This window comes from Melospiza georgiana, chromosome 8 (assembly GCF_028018845.1).
Source record: "Melospiza georgiana isolate bMelGeo1 chromosome 8, bMelGeo1.pri, whole genome shotgun sequence".
NCBI lineage: Eukaryota > Metazoa > Chordata > Aves > Passeriformes > Passerellidae > Melospiza > Melospiza georgiana.
Window position 1 is genome coordinate 21,911,538 of NC_080437.1, and position 19,974 is coordinate 21,931,511.

At 39.0% G+C, this 19,974-nt stretch overlaps 1 protein-coding gene across 4 annotated transcripts in view; it reads left to right on the forward strand.

Annotated features, from left to right (window-relative positions):
* Nucleotides 1–1,595: 1,595 nt before the first annotated feature.
* IDE (insulin degrading enzyme) overlaps nt 1,596–19,974 on the forward strand; it is a 53,184-nt gene continuing 34,805 nt past the window's right edge. Inside the window, exons 1-10 of one of the 4 annotated variants that reach the window (XM_058028684.1) lie at nt 1,596–1,666; nt 9,928–10,112; nt 11,435–11,642; nt 12,457–12,626; nt 14,724–14,846; nt 16,238–16,350; nt 16,760–16,922; nt 17,528–17,620; nt 18,163–18,254; nt 19,835–19,915. In XM_058028684.1, the coding sequence (XP_057884667.1) occupies nt 9,953–10,112; nt 11,435–11,642; nt 12,457–12,626; nt 14,724–14,846; nt 16,238–16,350; nt 16,760–16,922; nt 17,528–17,620; nt 18,163–18,254; nt 19,835–19,915 (1,203 nt within the window). In that variant the 5' untranslated portion in view covers nt 1,596–1,666; nt 9,928–9,952. Of the gene's footprint in view, nt 1,667–1,856; nt 1,969–4,811; nt 4,846–9,927; nt 10,113–11,434; nt 11,643–12,456; nt 12,627–14,723; nt 14,847–16,237; nt 16,351–16,759; nt 16,923–17,527; nt 17,621–18,162; nt 18,255–19,834; nt 19,916–19,974 lie in introns of those variants that run through there. The other 3 variants (XM_058028682.1, XM_058028681.1, XM_058028685.1) reach the window with 3 other exon arrangements.

A 19,974-nucleotide genomic window follows, 5' to 3' on the forward strand; every position in this document is an offset into this window, starting at 1 on the left:
GTGAAGGGGCACTCACCCTGCAGTCCTTCTGTCAGGCACCACGGGATGAGCCTCTCTGACGCACTGGCAGCAGCAACAGGGTGGAATTCAGATTTAACAGCTCACCATTTATCCTGTCCTCTTTCTGTCCAGCTTGGTCTTCACTTTTACATGCACTAGGGACTGGAAAAAACCCAGACTGCCTCAAACCAGAATCCCATGAGGACATTTTAACAGGAGTTAACATACTGTGTTAAAATTAGGCACCCACACAGTTCTAAATCCAAACAGTTGATTGAGGTGAAAACTACCAAATGCCTTGCTCCAACCAGGATGAGTTAACATGAGAGACAGTTCCATGTCTAAACTGAGGCCAGAAGTGTGGGTGTACTTGATGTAGGCACAAATGTTTTAAACTGGGTAGCTCAGGTAGGGGTAAGAGCATCTCTATAGCAGCACAGACCTCCCTGGAAACCACCAGATGAACGTCTACCCAAATTCCCTGACAGATTTTGTTGATTCCTGGTTGATTCTGCTGACCATATGAAACAGTGTGCTGTCACTTCTTAACAGCAATTTTAACCAAAGCTGACTAGTTTAAAGTTACTTTTGATACCTCTTCAATTCCATCTTTGGGTACAGAAATTACCTTAGGTAACTCGTCTGGCCATGTCTTCCTACATTTTTATGATAGGAGGATTCTGTGAATTTCCAGCTGTGAGATACCACCTTTTATAGAAGGCAAGCAGTGGGGAAGCTAAAATCAGGCATTAAATGTAGCACATTTTGTCTTTTTCCCCTTCTAACTCTAAAAAATAAGACACAGAAAAATAAACACATATGAAGAAAGCACATTACCAGAACTTCAACCAGTGGGTTGTTTTGGTTTTTTTTTGGGTGGGAAGGAGAAGAGGGTGGGGGGGGAAGGAGACTTGTTGGTTGTTTGGTTTTGTGGTGTTTTTTGGGATTTTTTTTTTGGTTTGTTTGTTTTGCATTTTTGTTCTGCTTTTAAAAAAAATTATTTGGGGGTTTGTTTTTCCTAGAAAAGAATTAAAGCAACCAGCCACATCCACGACTTTCCCATACGGAAATCTACCAAGGAAAGTAAAGTCGCCCTAGAACCCCAAATCTGCGGGTTTATAACAGAAACTCATCCTTATCCAGCATTTACACCTCGTACGCCCATCCTGCGAGGCGAGTCCTGTGTCCGGCGCGGCGGGGCCGCGGAGCTGCACGGCAGGTGAGCGGCGGCCAGCGGGCTCCAAGGGGAGCGCCCGAAGGCGGGAGAGCGGCCGGAGGGCGACCTCTCCCTGGGGGACGGAGGATTTTGACACCCGAAATCTCTGCCTCTCAGGACGGCACTGCACCCACTGTGCTCAAATTACGAGGCGTCTAATTACCTTTTGTTTGGCAGACGCCGCCAGGGACGCGGAGCGCGGCCACCAGGAAGCGGGCGGGCCGCGACACGGTCCCTCCGCGGGTGCAGCCCGAGGCCGCCCTTCGCGCCGCAGCCCCGTCCGCCTCCGCCGGGCGCGGCCCCCCCGCCGCGGCGAGTGTCGCCCCGGCTCCCCGCCCAGCCACCCACCCCCTCCACCGCCTCCGCCTCCTCCCAGAGGCCCCCGGCCCCCTCCTCAGCCGCAGCCCCGGCCCTCCCGGCGGCAGAGGCGGCAGCTCCCGGCACCCCCAGGTACGGGTCCCGCCAGGCCCGGGCGCGGAGGGCGGACGGGACCCCGCGGGCGCCGGGAGGGATTGGCCGGGCGGCGGGGGGAGGCGGGCGGAGAACATGGCGCCGGAGAGCGGCGCGTGCTGAGGCGAGCGGAGCCGGGCCGGGCGGCGGCGGGGAAAGGCCGGTGCTGGCGGCGGGGCCGCCAGGGATATGCGGCAGCGGCTCTTCCCTGTGCTGAGCCGGGCTCTGCCGGGCCGGACGCGCCTCTGGGCCGCCCCGGCCTCGCGCTCCTTCCCTCCGGGCTGGCGGCGGAGCTCTCTCGGGTACGGTGCGAGTGCGGCGGGGCCGGGGCAGGGCCGCGGGTTCCGGGGCCGTGTGACCCGGGGCCGTGAGGCCGGAGAGCCCCCGCGGTGTTGTGTAAGAGGCGGCGGGGCGGCCGGGCGGGGGCACCTTGTGAGTCCAGGGGAGCGCCCGCCCTGCCCCGAGCGCGGCGGGGAGCAGGGGGAGCTCGGGCCGCGCAGTGGGGCTGGCGCCGGAGCTTTCCGGGCGGGCGGTGGGCGAGAGGGGGGCGGCGGGCCCGTGCGTGCCAAGGAGGCCTGAGCCCTGCCTTGTGTCCTGCTCTGCTGCCCGGGAGAGCCCGCGCTGACGCGCTCCGGTGTTTGCAGCTGCACCTCCTTTGACAAAGCAGGCTTGGTCATCAGCCGTGTGGCTTTCGTTGCCCGGGGGCTTGCTTTGTTCTCCTTCCTTCTCCAAAAACCTCAGTGAATTGTCGTGTTACTTAACTTGCCATGTCTTCCTAAGGCATAATTATGAAAAAAAGAAAAAAAGTTTCAAATCTTTAAGAAGAGACTGCTCTCAGTTACTCAAACTTGATGGGAGCGGCCTCTTCAGTTTCTGCCGAGTTATCTGGCAGTGGCATCGTGCGGGGCTTGTTACTGCGTGTTTGTGTCACCAGTGTCCCCAGCTCCGGTGGAGATAGCGCAGCTAACCTCGATCAAGGGAGGAGCGGGCAGGAGCCTTGGCACAGCTCACTTTTAGGGACAGTTTAAACTGCGTAACAACTCGGCAAAGTTTGTCCGGGAAGGGAGCTAGGGTTAGGGACAAAGGCTAAGTTGTTTTCTTTCTTTAATTAACGCTGTAGCTGTTACCTTAGTAGCCAAACCTATATTTAATGCTGCACGAGTTAGAGACGTCAAAAGTAGCATCTTTCCGGGGAAAAAGTGAGTTATGATGACTCATACTGTCGGTGCTCGTGTGTCAAAATTCGGATGCACTGTTACTGTTCATTATTGCTATTTATGCTTCAGAATTGTAAAGGTAATTCACAGTGTGGAGAAAAGCCAATGCTTTTCTCAGGCTGTAGTTTGTCTTGCTAGATTACTCCTCTTTATGCCTGTGAATATATGCAGTATTTGGACTTTATGTATGTGAGCAGGCCTGTTGTGTTTTCATACTGCCTACAACCACGATTTAATCATCCATTTAATTTTAATTGTGAATTAGGATTTACATAAATGATAATGAAATGAGAGCAGGCATAGTTCTTTCATGCGATAATTTTTTTGAGATGTGAAAATTAAGAATCTTTTTCTTCAGTTACATGTTCCTGTTTTCCATCTCTGTATTTTGTTCATGCTTGAACTTTTTCTTTTTGTAATATTTTTAACTTTCATCTTTATGTCAAGTAGCAAGATAATTTCTCAGTTACAACTTACCTCCTTTTCATCTGATGTACAGAATTAAAATTATCTATTCTATTTGAGAAGTCCCTAGAAGGATTCTTATTTCTATGCTTGCCTGCTTTTTTGCTCGCTTTCTGCTTTTTGTCTTCAGTCAGTGTAAGGCTGTGGTCTCATCCCTTGGATGAAATGGCACCTTTGGGAATTGATTGAAGTGTCAAGTATATAACTTATTTTGCACATTATTACAGAAGCATTCCCCTCCCCTGTAAGATCCAGAAGAAAGACGGAAGGGTCAAGAAGTTCATTACCTCTGGTGTTTCACTGTACTGGAAGGTATTAGGCTCCTAGCTATGGGGGTCATTGCTGGTTATTGTAGAAGTAATTTACTAAAAGTACAGTCAGACCACTTCAGAAATGGCATGTTGGGTTGATATTTTTAATGTATTAATTCTGTTGTGTTTGATGCTTTTATAGTAACTTTGGTGTCCAGTCTTCTAACAGCATAGAGATCAAAAAGTTCATAAAAATCTAGAGAAATTGCTTTGATCGGTTTTGTGTCTGGTTGTGTATTTGTATATGCATGATCTGTCAGTGAGTATCTTTGCTTTCACCTTTTCTGATGCCCATAAGTGGGTAAAATGTTCTTATCACATAGTACTGTATGTATATAATGAGGTGATTTTTGATGGATCCTGTTTGAAAATTGTTTCACTGCAGCTTTCTATTAAAGTATTACCTTCTGCCCCTTGTTTTTAGAATGAGTAAGAACTATAGCTTGCCTGAACAATTGATATGGAAAAGAATGCAGTAGAGCTCAGTGTTTATTTATAATTTTAACAGTAGAACCAGAATTGTCCAAAATAGTGAAAACCAAACTACAAAATAGGTGAACAGCCAGGACTTCGTTTGTTGAAACACACCGCTGACTCTTGTAAACTGCTCATTGTTATTGGTTTGTTTCTCATGTCAAAGCTCTAGTGTTAGATAAACAGTTGCTTTTACTGTGGCGTTACAGTGCTTTTAATGATTCAGAATTCTGAATTCTCTCTGTTTTTGTCACTAGATCAGATTTTCTTGCCAGTTCTCTCATCTCTCTGTGAATTTCATGTTGTTATGCAGTACAACTGAAGTTTTAATCTCATCTTGGTTTTTGTTTTTTTTTTCTAATTCAAACCTCACAAGTTTTTCTTTTTGAGTGTATAAGACAGATGGTAGCATAAAGCATTAAGTGAGTTGGCTTTACAGAGAGTTTTGGGCAATCTGATGTGCTGCTTACACATAAAATCTATGAAATACACATCAGAACACAGAATAAAGCACAGAGATGTCTCCTGTAGCATCCAGTGTAACGTTTCCCACTGTGTGTACAGGGCCATACAAAGACACCAACACAGTCCTGGGGTTGTGGAGCAAGCCCTGCAACTGTAGGGTGATGGAAGAAAAATGTCACGGGGAGGAAGAGAGAATGAGAGCCCCTGGTCTGCAAGTATTCAATGAACAAAGCAATTAATTGAATTAGTGAGTACATTTCTTAGGAAAATCTGTAAAATACGCTTTCAAGCAAGCAGTTGGTCATGTAGCACAGAAACTTGTCTGATCAGTCATGCAATTTGAAAATACTGATGTAAACCAAATTACTATGCCAGATCTGTGAAAATTTTAATGATACTATATTTTAATGATATCTAAAGATTAAGACCAGATAATTTTACTTACCCCCCCCCCCTTGTCTCCCACCTCATCCCCCAGGTCAATCAAATACTTCAAAACCCTTTTGGAATTTTGTAAAATATTGAAGCAAAGAATTGTTAGGGAAAGATTAATTGTTCTATTTCTGGTGAATGTGGTTAGAGATTGTTTACTTTGGAGGTTTGGATTAATTGTTTGGGGCAATTTTTGAGAACATCGGAAAAGTAAGCTTAAGTAATTAAGAGATTAAAAAAACTTGTTATCCTTTATTGCTCTGTGTAGCATCAAATTGTATAAGGTCCTGCCCTTTTGTTTGACTTTTTTTACCCAGTGCTTTGGAAACTGGTCAAGTTAAGGACTGTAGATGTAGGGCAGCAAACTGGCTTTATGGTGTCTGATTGTATATCTCATCTCGTTTGGTCACCACATCACTGTAATTATCAGGCCAGTTACTCAGCTGGGGCCTCATCTCACATGTGAAACTATCAGGGAGGGCCCTTGTTTTAGCCAAGGTCACACGTGGTGTGGTCTCATTAATGCTACTGTAATTCCTGTACACCCGTGTTACACACTGGTGTTTCTGCTGTCACGTTGGCAGTGCAGCTGTGGCAGACCGAGTTTTACTGCTGTGATCTAGAGTTCTGGAAGCTGGACTCTGGGAAACAAGAGCATGGCAGGCATCTGCCCTGGCCACCATCATTAGGAGGGAATTTTCTGAGTCAGTTACAGACTTGGCAAAAAGATGCAGACTGAGGTTCTGAAAATGCTTTAATTGTAGCGAGACTTTAGAATTTCTTCAAAATGAACTACATAACAAAACCTTATAAATATTCATCATCTTCTGACTTGCCTGATTTGGCGTGATTAGTTGTTCTTAATAACTTGGGAACACTGATTAAATCATTGTGGGGCTTTGTAGTTGGACCTTTTGTGTATGAAGTAGTAGGCTGAATTCCTGATGAGTTTAAAAGTGATAAAACATGTTCGCGTTTTGAGCACGTTATCTACTTACGCAGTCTGTCTGCCTGTGCATGCAATCAGAATTGTTTAGATCACTATCAGGAATGTGTTGGGATCTCATACATTCTCTAGCTTCATGGCAAGCAAATTCACACAAGACTGATGCTTTATGGATGTTGAAACATGAGGTATTTTAATCTCGAAGCGTCTAAAAGAACGACTGATGAACATGTAACTTGAAAAAATATGGATAGTCTCCTGAAGGATCCTTTTTGGTAATGTTCAACCTGAATTGATTTAACTTTCCTGCCTACAGTTTAGTCTAAAAAAAAAATTATTATAACATACAGGTGAATGGAAATGTTAAGAGAGTAGGTAGATTCCTGATTGTTTTACTGATAGCATAATTCTACCGCTGTCATGATCAGCAGTAGGTGCAAGAGAAAAAAAGAGGGGTGCAGACCTGTGCAAGAATGCAGATTTACTTGGTTGTTGCAAAGCCATGAGCTTGGGACTGAAGAAGTTCATGGACTCCTCCAGAGTGCTCAGTTTGGTGCTGTCATCCTTGTAAGAGGTGAGAAAACTCTGGCTGGTGGTTCTGCAGCACCGGGGCTCCTGCCAAAGCACACAGCACTTCTTTCACTCCATACATTGGCAGCTGGAGAAGTCTTCATGTAAACCAAGATGGATTAGTAAACAGCACAGAGAACATGTTACCAATGGTAACTCCCATGCAGGAGAGAACAGAGGTTCTCACTCAGTGAGGGTTTCACTTCACTCTGGTAAATGGTAAGCAATTAGTCGCATAAAAACTTGAAGCAAATGTGAATTTTAAGGCAATGGATAGAAAGCAAGCATCAAAACCTGCTGAGATGGTAACTTGCCTTTCATCTGGAGCAGACCTGTGTACTAGTACTTGACTTCAGTGTGTGCATACTGTCATGACAAATAAAACCTTGAGAAGTGCTTTGGAGTTTGTGCCTTGGGGGTCATATTTTTATTAGCTAGTCACATTCTTGCATTGAAGCAACCCTCAGGAGTTTCTGTTAATTGGTTTTCAAATATGGTCCTTTAATTTGTTCAAACATTGGACTTAGATTTGACTACACAGGCTAATTTTTAATTAAAGTAACTTTGCTAAAATAACTCTGAGAGATTAAAATAGTGAAGCAGAATCATATATCACTTAATCCCACTCTGTAATACTCTGTTTGCAGGTGAAACCTGGCATCCCCAGAGAGCCTTGCTGCTTCCAAGGGACTGCCTGCCTGGAAATGATTACAAAAATGGAACCTCAAAGAATAGAATATAATTTCACTAGAAGTGCTGTAATTGAAAATTCAGTGTTGGTTTTAAAGGATACTTTTCTTGTACAAGTGAAATAGTTTTGATGAGGAGGAAGAATATTTCCTATTCATTGAATAGGGACACTGTTCTCAGCTCAGACATCCATATTCTTTTTTCCTTTCTACCTTTGTAATCTTTCCACCTGTAATTTTTGAGCCAGTGGAAGAATTTCCACTGCCACAGTAATGCTTTGTATTGTTCCTGCTATTTTGGCTTTATCGACTCTTTCTCTGTTGCTTCTGCTTTATGAAAGCAGTAAGGCAGTATTTCTTTTAATGTTTTTGTTAGGCTATTAGCTCTGCAATAAACATAGCACCTCCTTTGTGGAAGAACTGTTTTGCTACTGACCAGCAGCATCCAGGGCTTGCTGTAATGACAGTACAGCAAGTAGCTGTAGCACATGGATTTTAGGACAGCTTCTGAACATGGCCTTAGAAATAAAGCTGCTTCTCAATAAGTACAGGATTTCTGGTTTTCTTAATTTTTTTTTTTTTTTGCCTGTGGTTAAAAGCAGTTCTATTGTCAAAAAGTGATTTATGGAGTTTTAGGATTCTGGTGTGAAAGAACAGAGTGTGGTATTTTATAAAGCAATTGCACTTACTTAAAAGCTGCACAGGAAAACAGTCATATGAGGGAATGTTTAGTATTGAGTCTTACAGTTTACTCCTTAAGAAAACATAGTGGTATAGAAGTTCTCTCTGAAGTCAAAATTTTCCTTCTCACTTTTGTATTGTAGTAACATATCAGCAGGAGGAGCAGCACGTAAGCAGGAAGGTGTTGGTCTTGTCCTCTTTACGTATTTGCCTTCCAGGAGCACTGCTTGGTTGATCAGCCCTTGCTTTTATTCCAGTTGTCTGGTACTGTGATTCACTTTGCAGCAAAATAATCGTAGGTAATCATGCAAACCCATTTGAAGTTAGAGGATGTTGTATTCACAATGCCCAGTGAAATAACAGTGAAGGTGGAGATAAAAATTTCAGTCCTTAGTTTGAAGGCTTAATTACTGATGTTGTCCTTTTGAAAATTGTAGCTTTTTCCTGTACTGGAATTTCCGTACCAAGCTGGAAGTAGCCTGTGAAGGAGGCAGAAGTAGGGAATCATAATAAAATGAAGTGGAGGTGTACGGCTTCATGAGACACCAATTGAAATCTCCTAAGGTTTCAGAGCTGCGTAATTTGATGAATCACATTGGAAAGATGAGTCATCTGAACAAACAGTAAAGTTCTGTGACTTGGTGATGTGGTATGGAAATAACAAGGAGATATCAGATGATAAGGAAATTGTATAACATTTAAAAAAACGCCACAACTCGAATAGTTTATAGTATATATGTGTCTTCTGAGAGGCAACTAGAATCTTATTGAGATGGAATATTCTAGCTGAAAACCAAGGTATAGGTGTTCATTAGCAGACATGGAATCAGGAGCTTAAGATATGTCCTTGTTCTCCTGCATACTTAGATCTGTCAATCTAACTTGTGTGCAAGTGAAAAACAATCAGGAGCAGTTTAGTTACTGATTTTTATATATGAAAAGTATCTACACTCACTTAAAAAATTTTACACGGTAGCTTAAGTTTAGTAGAGTATTTCTTAAAACTCTGAACATGGAGGCATCTTTTAATTGTTAGCATGGCTTGTATCAGTGCTGATGATGCAGAGAAACAGAGATGTGCTACTTGAATCTTTGTATTTCAATGGTATATGCATTTTTCAGTGGAAGAAGGCCATAGGCATTCCAAGCAGGATTAGCCTGAGCAGGGGGTTAAGCTAGTGGATAAATGACCTGTTTAAATGAGAGTACATATTTAAATTCAGCATTTCAGTTACTGTTTAGTGATTACACTTGTTTTTTAAAGCATTTGATACTAGGAGAACAGTGTTTTACTAGTTTATATGTTTCCTTCTAAAATACATTGAACCACACTTTTTAAAAAGTTATTTGATATTGTTTATAGCTTTTGCTTGGAGACATTCAGATTCTGAATCGCACTAGTTTCTTAGCATTTTAGAATTATGCCTTTAAAGAAGGATATCTTGTAGCATCTGTTAAACTAATGGTAGACAGTCTATTCCTGTTTATCATGGCAGTTCTTCAGTCTTTGTATTTTTGTGGCACTGTTGTAAACAGTGTTACTGTTTTTTGCTTGAGTGTACAAATCCAGTGGTCTGTTAGTAAAATTTTGTTTATTTGACAGAGTTACAACACTTATAATCAACAATTCAGATACATGAAATACTTTCCTGAAGTTTGAAAGTATACTTGAGATAGCAGTATATGCTTCCTTTGATTTAATTTTTATCGTAATCGATTAAGGGGTTGACATTTATTAAGTTTGGGTTGTTTCAGTTACAGTTAATGTGATACTTGAAGCACTCAACTAAGTGATCTACATCTTTATTGTGTTTCTTGGTCTTCAAAGGTTTTTTTTTTTTTGTTTCAGCAGCAATATCTTTCAGGATCTGAATTTTAGGAAAGTTCAGTGAATTTTGCTTGTAATAGAACTTCTAGCTGTTGGTATTGCCCTGTATTGTCTTAACATAATATTAAAAAATTAGCAAGGCTTAAGTGAAGATAATAAGAATTTTTTTCTTTTTTCTTTAAGGTTTCAGAAGGAGTCAAACAACAAAATGAACAATCCAGCTATTAAGAGAATAACAAATGAAATTATCAAATCACCTGAGGATAAACGAGAATATCGTGGACTGGAATTGGCAAATGGCATTAAAGCTCTTCTCATTAGTGACCCCACCACAGATAAGTCCTCAGCAGCACTTGATGTCCACATAGGTATTCAATTCATATTGTGTTAATTATGTCATTAATAAAAATGCTTCAAGTTCTGGTATCTTGATGCAAATAAACTGACAGGAGTGGTATGCAGTTGATAGCCTAGTCTTTTATTGTAATTTATAGTTTATTTAATTCTTTGACACATCAAGTTCAAAATTACTGGAGCTAAATGCTTTTACTGTACTCTGTGTTTACTCAAGTGTAGCTCAGTCAGTTGAAAGACTGCTTTTAACCATTAAGTTTCATGTTATGAAAGATCTTTTGTAAGCAGAAAAGGGGTGGGTGCAAGTGCAGTGATTTCAGACAGCTCCATCTGTCATGTCAGACTTTTTTTTTTCATGCTAAGTTGTTGATGTGTAGAGGTGAGAAAATGCTGTAGTGCTAGAGAAGTTGGAGAGGCACTCCCTAACTTCAGTGGTGCCTATGTGTGCAAACAGAAATATGGGAAATAGAAGGGGGAGGCAATTGCTTTGACTCTTTGGGATAATAGAACTGAGGTATATCTCAAGCTTGTGTAGTTTTTCAGTTGATTGGAAGGTAAGATGCTGTGTGTGCATAACCTAAACACGCTCTTGCCATGTCTGTAGTTGGGAGCTCTTGCCCCTCTTCGTGTTAGGGCAGAAGTCATGATGGACTTCAAAAACTTCTGGCCTTTTCTGTTGTGGGGATGGCTGTCCCAGATCATTATCTAGTTCAGAACATCCTGAATGTGGTTTTGTTTAGGTCCTGTGACAGTGATAGCCAACTGCAGCATTGCTGCACACTCTGAGGAGAGGCTGCCACTCTCCAGCTTCTGCCTTCTTGTTTCCATTCTTCCAAATCATTGTTGTCTTTTAATCTGTTTGTCTTCACACCTGCTAGCTGGTCATCCATAGCTGCTTGTGTTCAGGCAATTACAGGTTATCACTCATCCTATAAACCACAGGATAAATACCTCTTTAATTATGGTTGGCAATTGCTGCCTCTTAACACAATGCTTTTAATAAAGTCAAGGTATAGATCTCAGAACATTGTGATATGCCAGGTCTTTACAGATTATGAGTCATGGACTTCAATTGAAAATCATCTGTATAAGGAAGTGTAAGCTGATCTGGAGAGGCAATTTGAGACACTAATTGGTTCAGTTACTAATTCTAAATTTTCAAATATTTTTTCAAGGATGAATTTTAGTTGACTGTAATTGCAGAAGTGTTTTCTTACAGCCACAGAATTGATATAATTGTCTGAAGCAACATACTATAATACAGAGTTCTTTAAAAGACTTAATGTTTTAGTATTACTTTTTTATGAATGGCTACATGAAATTTTTCCTCTTGCAGGATCCTTGTCAGATCCCCCCAACATTGCTGGGCTTAGTCATTTTTGTGAGCATATGTTGTTTCTGGGAACCAAGAAATATCCGAAAGAGAATGAGTACAGCCAATTTCTAAGTGAGCATGCTGGGAGCTCAAATGCTTTCACGAGTGGTGAACATACCAACTATTACTTTGATGTGTCACATGAACATCTAGAAGGTGCACTGGACAGGTAAATGTATTTTTTAGTATTTAAATTTTATTATATATGTTCTACTTGAATTTATTACTGTAAAAGTTTTCTGATAGTTCTGTCATTATGATATTAAAAAAAAAGGTAAAAACCATCTTTTGGTAAAATTGATAACCAGATATTTTTCAGTTTGAAAGTCTTATTCATATTTATTTCATCTAGGAGAGTTCTTCATTGAGACAGAATTTCTGAAGTTTAAATGTTGTGTTTACACTGAATATTTTTGGAAATGCAAGGCACAGAATCTGATCATGAATTTACACATTGTGCAAACACTGGGATGGTGCAATCAAAGTCTGTGCTTCCCATGGGATCCTTATTGACAGCAAAACAAGGGTGAAGTCTAGAAATATTTAAGGATGCTCTTAGTAGAGGGAGCTTGCTGAAATCTCAGTGTTTTGTGGGATGGGACAGAAATTGAAAACTGTGTAGCCAGTGAGGTAGACTGAGTTTTCTCTTTGGCTTCTCCCTGGATGTCTGACAAGACTTATTTGATTGGTGAAATTAAGAGCCTCTTGTAGCTAAAACTCAGAGTAGGAGAAATTTTCACTGTGAAAATTTTGATGTAAGACCCTTGATTCTTGTACTACCTTATATGATGAACATGTCTGCATTTATAAACAAAGAAATTGAGAAATAAGGATATCAAATCAGTGTCAAAACTGTAAAGAATTCATAAGTTCTGCATTAAAAAAGAATTTATTCAGCTATTTTCAGGAGGAACCAAGTTTTATACTTTTCTGTTGCAATTTATGTACAGTACTCTTGACTTAACTAAATTTTTTCTCTTTAGATTTGCCCAGTTTTTCCTGTGCCCCCTGTTTGATGAAAGTTGCAAAGATAGGGAAGTGAATGCTGTTGATTCTGAGCATGAGAAGAATCTGATGAATGATGCCTGGAGGTTATTTCAATTGGAGAAGGCTACTGGAAACCCCAACCATCCCTTCAGTAAATTTGGAACAGGTTTGTCAGAATATTCTTATCCAGTGGCATTGTGTGTAACATACATAGCATTATTGTTTATATAAAATTGCTAAAGACAGACCATAACAGTTCTCTCATTTTCCTTTCCATACATGTTTATTATGGTGCTAATGGCATTTTTCACATTGTAGACCAGAGCTAGACAATAGCATAGGAAAAAGTTTGATCCAAAACTTTGAGTACCATGATGAAGAAATCTTTGTGATCCTGATAATTACTGCAGTGAGTGCTGTTTTCCAGTTACTGGATTTGGTCATCATTTGGTACTGTTGAGTCTTTGTGTATAACAATGTGAACAAATTGTGTTTAAATTGTTGTTAGCCACATGCTTTTTGTCTTTTAATATTGCATTTAGACTACATGACAGTGACTAGGTTAAATCAGAAAGATCAGCAAAATACTGTGAGAATTACTGAGTAGGAATATAGAAACAAAAATCTGCACCATAGAACACAACAGTAGGAGACTGATAGACAAAATCATCTTGGACAAATCCCAATCCTATGACTGTAGTTTTTTTATGCTTAGTAACAATTTAAAATAATTGTTACTAAGCATAAAAAAGCAATTCAAAAAGCAATAAAGTTAAGATACCATAGTTCTGGACAAAGCCACAAATGTTTGATGCTTTGGTGAAAGTTTCAGTGTTGGGTGGTTTTTTGAATAGGCATTATTTTCCACATGAATTTATTTTTGAAACCTTCAAAGTAACAGGACTGCACTGTTTGATCATTGAATGTAATGTGTGCAAAAAAAAAGTTTTGTGGATGGGTCAGTTTGCTTTATAAATAATTGATACAAATATTGAGTGTGGTAGAAGGATGGGAGAGCAGATAATGGGCTTTAAGGCAGTGGTTTCTTCCTCTGTCTCTAAAAAGACAAGATGTACCTTTACATCTGTTGATGGAGAGCATATTTTTGGGTCTGGTAGCCACCTGCCACAAGAGCAGGTATTGCTCTGTTGACCAGTAAAGAGAGGCTCTGTATAAAACTATAACTCCATTTTCCAAACAGGTACATTTTAAAATAAAACCTTGGGAGCTGTGCATTAGTAGGCAGGTGTTCAAAGTACATTCTGTAATCTCTGCTACTGAAGGCATTATTTAATTCCTATGTAGCACACATAGGAAACATAAGTGGAAATTGCAGAAATAGTTTTGTACAGTTTAAGAAGGTTGTCTAGCTCACACAATGGAAATATTTTCTTGGGGAGAATACCCAAAATGTGCTCAAATTCAACAGTAACAGTCATATTCTTTTCTCCTTAGATTAGGTTCTGATTCTGAAATTAAATTACAGCATGTAGCTTTCCAGTAGGTATGACTTGGCAGAAGTAGAGCTCAGCTTTGATGGTTTTTATTTACCCAAAGATATGACAACTGTGATGCATTTGGCAACCTTATTGTTTGCCTTTGATCAGCTGAGATGTTGTTAATCTAGCAGAGTATGGGAATTACTCCATTTGATGCTTCAGGTTACTCCTCATTGCTGTGCACCCTGTTTGGTCAGCAAACCTTCTATTATTCCTTGTCTGTTCATAGAAACAAATGCACCTTCCCCTTTTCTTTTTAAGAGTGTGCATTTTTCCAGATACCTCTCACTGATCTCCCTGAATTAATGCTTGTGACAGTGATTCTTCTCCATCATTACCCTCAGTGTCAAGTAATTTTCCAGGCACTTGTGCACTGGCTAGTGTCCATTTTCCTACAGCTACAAGGTGTCTTTTGACTGTTGCTTCCTAAAGTCCTCCAGTACTGTAACAGCACAGTTACCAACTGAAACTTTGTTATTTTATTTTATCTTATGTATTGATGCTGTGGGAGTAAACAGAGTAGGGTGTCTAGAACTTCACCATTTAATTTGTCTGCATATGGTGAGGAATATAGACAAATATTTAAAGCATAAGACAATATTGAGCCAGTTTTCTTATTATGCATATTGATTATTTTTAAAATTAATATCCATCCAAAGGAAAGCAGACTGATTAATTTATATATTTCTTTTTGATCTGTAAGATTAATCTGTAACATTAAATATTGTTAACCTCACATATTGTTAATTATTTTCATGTTACAGGGAACAAATTCACTCTGGAAACTAGACCAACCCAAGAAGGAATAGATGTAAGGCAAGAGCTACTGAAGTTCCATTCTACTTATTATTCATCAAATTTAATGGCTATTTGTGTCTTAGGCAGAGGTGAGTTTGCTCTCTTGGTTGAGTAAGACTTTGCATATATGCTTAAAAAAAAAAGGAGGTTTCAACTGCTTAGAACCTTTCACAGCTGAGATGATATTTTAGAGAAGTTTGCCAAAAGCTTAATAGCAGTTTGTTGAAAGCTGTTTGCATTTTGAAAATGCATTGGCAGACTAGTATTTGTATGGTGTTTCACAGTAATGCTTAGATGGTGAGTATGAATGGAAGAAAGTGAGCTTTTTATCTAATCAAGGGCAAGTTCACTGAGGAATTTTACATGGAAACTTTTACAGTAAGAATCACATTGGCAATTGTAAATCTGTACTAAAAGAAAACGGTCCCTGCAAGATTAAATGAATGTTTATTTTGCTGATATGCATAGAAACTGGTGGCTTTTAATAGAATAACATGCAGGTCGCAAAATTTTAATATATAAGGAGCCTTCTTGGTTCACATTGTTTTGTTAGTTTTTTTCCCCAGCACAGCTCTGGTAGTGTAGTCTAGGACCATGCATCTGTTGGGCAGGAAAGATTCTACTTTCTCAGTTTAACTGGGATTGTTTTGATAACAAGGTAACTGCTTTTAGAAATCTTTCAATCTATCAAATCTTTCATTTTGAGATGTCCAAGCAATTGATTTTTTTTTCTTCCAATACCCACCATTGGAAGTCTTTCATTAAAAAATTGTCAGTAGAATATTTTTTTATCTTATGCTCACTTTGAGAAGTGCTCCAAAATGCATTTCTTGAGGCAGAAAGCAATTTTGAAGGCAGCATTTCTACAGAAATAATCTAGGTCAGTTTGGGTGAGTTAATGCACGTCATCATATTCTTTCTGCAAAAATTCTTCTCTCATTCTTGCAAAGTACTGCAGTCACAGACTGAAATTAGAAGTGCTTGAACAGGTCACAGGTGTGTTTGTTTTGGGTGCCAAGGACAGACCTGGTTCAAAGTGTACTTAAAGTGCTGGACATGAGCTGAGGCTAAAGAAAATTCAAATTTTGGCAAAACTACTTTCACTCTAGAAAATTTGCAGATGTAATTCTATGTCCCTTAAACTTTTGTAGAATGTTTCTTTTTGTAGGTGTTCAACATCTGATGTATCTTTCAGTTCTAGCTTAGTTTAATCTGTAAAATGTAGAGATATTTTCAGTTACAGGATTTAATTTATTCATGATTGAAGCCTTCCTTTAATAAGCATGGTGCTTCTAGCATGTTGCAGTTTAAAATTTAAATATGAATAATTGGTTTCTTTCTGAAATGAAAAATCATAACACCATTAAAACTACTTTTCTGTATAATTCATGACTCTCCCAAACAATATTAAAAAAAAAAAAAAAGTTTGTTGGAATCCTTATATAATTACTGTGGTTTTCCTAATGTTTCTTTGTTCTAGAATCCTTGGATGAGCTGACTTGCTTAGTGGTCAAGTTATTTTCAGAAGTAGAGAATAAAAATGTCCCTATACCAGAGTTTCCTGAGCATCCTTTCCAAGAAGAGCATCTCCGGGTATGTATAGAGATATGTCTTCCATCCAGAGTGTACGTTTTAAATGTTATTTTTTATGTTTCAGTAATACATTGTGCACTTCACTACTCTTTTATCAATGTCCCTGTTGAATTCCATATTTTTCTATTGATTTTCCACACACTTTCCCATGCTGAGTATAGTTTTATATAGGTTATAGTAAAGGTTGCACATTTGGTTGCAGTTGTAAGCTACTGTGAGATAATGAATTTTCTTTGTTTTTATAAGGAATGTCTGAAGTATTGCCCTAAGTTTTAGATACTTTTGAGATTTAGGAGATGTGTTTGTAATGTGTGTGTGTGTGAATGGAACATGATACATGCTCCTGAGATGAATACAGTAAATGAATTTCCCTTTGTTTATGGGTCTCCTTGCTTGTTTCTCTCCTCAGCAACTTTATAAAGTGGTACCCATTAAGGACATTAGAAATCTTTATGTCACATTTCCCATACCAGACCTTCAGAAATACTATAAATCAAACCCTGGCCATTACCTTGGCCATCTGATTGGGCATGAGGGCCCGGGGAGTCTTCTGTCAGAGCTTAAAGCCAAAGGTAAGTCCTTCAAGGGTGGAGAATTGAAAAATGTTTGATCATACAGTTTTTTAAACTTTACTCTGTCTCACTTAAAATAGATCTCTCTGTGTTAAAGCCTTTATCTATTTGAATAATTTGAACTCTTAAGTCATTTTGTGCTTTATTTTTATTTCTGCAGCAGGGAGGAATAAATAGGTAACAGTCACTCAGGCTGTGAGGCTGTTATTTCTTTTACTTCCCTTTATGTGCCTTGTTTAGAGAGAATTATTTAAACTTTGGCATAATGATCTTGTCTTTATTCTGTCACTAACTTTGAGGTTACTGTCAGGTCTCCTAATGTCTGGAACATTATAATGGTGTATTTTTTGCTATTTACTTTCTATCATTTTGTTCCACACAGAATCCAGTAATCCAGTGATCTTGAGTTTGTCATATCACTCTGAGTACAAAATCAGATGGAGCTGACTTGGGTTATGTTTAACTTGCACTGTTGCTTTAGGCATTAATGAAGTAAAGGAAAACATGTAAATGAATCAAAATGGGTTTTAATGTTCCTGAGGCATGCAAAAAGTTGCAGAAATTGTTATAGATTTATGTAATATAGTTTCTTTTTAATGACATAGGGTGGGTAAATACTCTTGTTGGAGGCCAGAAGGAAGGTGCTAGAGGTTTCATGTTTTTCATCATTAATGTGGACTTGACAGAAGAAGGACTTTGTAAGTGTAGCACTTTGTCTATATTCCATGTTATTGCTGATGTGATGGTTTTGTGTTTGTATCTGAAGAGACTAATTGGTATTATAGCTTGAAAGCCAGTTTGTTTTAATTAACCTGTTAGTATTCTGTGTTTAGTTCCTCTAAGTATGCTAACACATTTCACCTAGCATAAGAAATCAACTTAAGGTTATATTAAATTAGTTAATTAAATACTTTAAATAAACTTCTTTAGAGAAGAAGAGCTGTTAATACATTTGTGTGCTACTTATTCATACTATTTAGACCCAAGTTAAATTATATTGTAAATAAATTTTTTCACATAATAAGACATGTTCAGTGCACTTCTTGGAATTTTCTGGGCACATAAACACTTACCTTAAATTTATATCTGAAAAAAGCAAGTTCAACTTTTTTGGTGGGATTGCGGATGTACTTAAAGATCTTGATGTTTCAAAGTGTAATTAAAAATAAAACTATATTTGTGTTCATTAAATTTCTTTGTGCAGAACTGAATGAATTATTAAGTATTTTTTTCTTTTCAGTGCATGTTGAAGATATTATTTTGCATATGTTTCAATATATTCAAAAACTACGCACAGAAGGACCTCAAGAATGGGTTTTCCAAGAGTGCAAGGTAAGTAATTGGGGCTGTACCATATGTGATGGTTGTCTTTTTACAAACTTTATTTATTATTAGATTATTTGACTTTGTAACTAGCATTTAATAATAACATGGTAATTAAGTTTGTTAGTTTTTAAGATGCAACATGACACAAATGACAAGTACACTCAGAATACATTGTCTTAGTGTTGGTGTGGAATGCTCTTATAGAGCTGGGATTAGGATGGCACAATGGAGGTGGAGGAAGACGGATCTTGCTCTGTCCACAAGGATTTTACATAATTTTGCTTAGTCTTCACTGGAGAAGGGGGGAAACATTTACTTTGAGTAACATTGAACTGGAAACTTAAATGGCTGCTATTCTACCCCTTTGAGATTGTAAAGGCAGTAGGGCATTGAATCTGCTGTTTGTTCCCCTCATCTTTTTGAAGAGTCAGCTAAAGGCTTTTCATGAAGTACTTTGGCAGTACATGTCAGTCTTTGTTGAACTGTTCATGCTTCTTACAAGTTTGGGTAGTTCTGTGTGCACAGAGCAAAAATTTGGTGTCTTATTAGATAGCACTGCTCTTCTCAGTGTCAGTATGAACAAACCCAGTTTTATTTATATATATATATATATATGTAGCCTCATTGGTTCAGTACATATGCTTGGGTAAAGATTCCTTTTCCATCTCAACTATTTTTGATGCAAACTATTGAGTCTCCCTGAAATAGAAATTCTGCAGCTGGGTTAGCTTTGTTTCATACACTTGGACACTATATACCTGTGAAAGTACTCTCAGGTCTTGTTATCCTCTGCTAAAAGTCCCAGTGGATTTGTTTCACTGACAGAGTAAGCAAATCCAAGGTTTGGAAAAGGCAGTTCCATCCTTCTGTCTCATCCCTGTGCCTTTCCCTTGCTCCTCTTCTCGCAGTCCCAGAACTCTTGAGACTGTGGGACTGTGGGGTGAGTCAGAGAGCTTGCAAGCTAGTATGAAAAGAATCTTTGAGTTTACTTTCAGCTGAATTGTTGAGTTAATCAGTCTCTCTGCATGGTTTCATGGAAGGATGGACTGTACTTTTTACTGGCTTTAAAGCTCTCTTTAATTCACCCTTGCCATTATATCCTAAGAGTGATGTGTTCTATTTCTCTGGCTGAGACAGCAAAAAGAAACACACTTTTTCTGTCTCTAAACTTACTCTTGGCTGACTGAACAAAAGGAAGAGAAAAGGAAGACAGAGAGAGAGGCTTCAGTTAGCTAATATATGACAAACATTGCACTGGAACACTGTGTACTGGTGGGATCAGAGTTGGTGTGTTTTCAAATTATCAGGAAATTTAAATATAAGAGAGATGAGGCAGATCTCTTAGCTTGAAAAGGGCTTACAAGATTTGTGTAATGCTTCACATTATGAGACTATCACAAATTGCTTGGGAGTTTGATACAACTTGAATAATCCTGAAAACTTAGGTTAGGTATTGTCTGCTATAACATGGATACAGCAAAAGTACTTGCTTTTCTTTCATTATAAAAAAGAATTATGTAGCCAGTAATTATTCTTAAAATAGGCTTTAATTTATGATCTTTAATCATTCATACATTGTTTTCTAGGATCTAAATGCTGTGGCATTCAGATTTAAAGATAAGGAACGACCACGAGGTTACACATCAAAGCTTGGAGGAATGTTGCACGTAAGTGGAGAGGATTGTTTTTGTTTGGTTGTTGTTTTTTCTAATAATAATTTAACAGT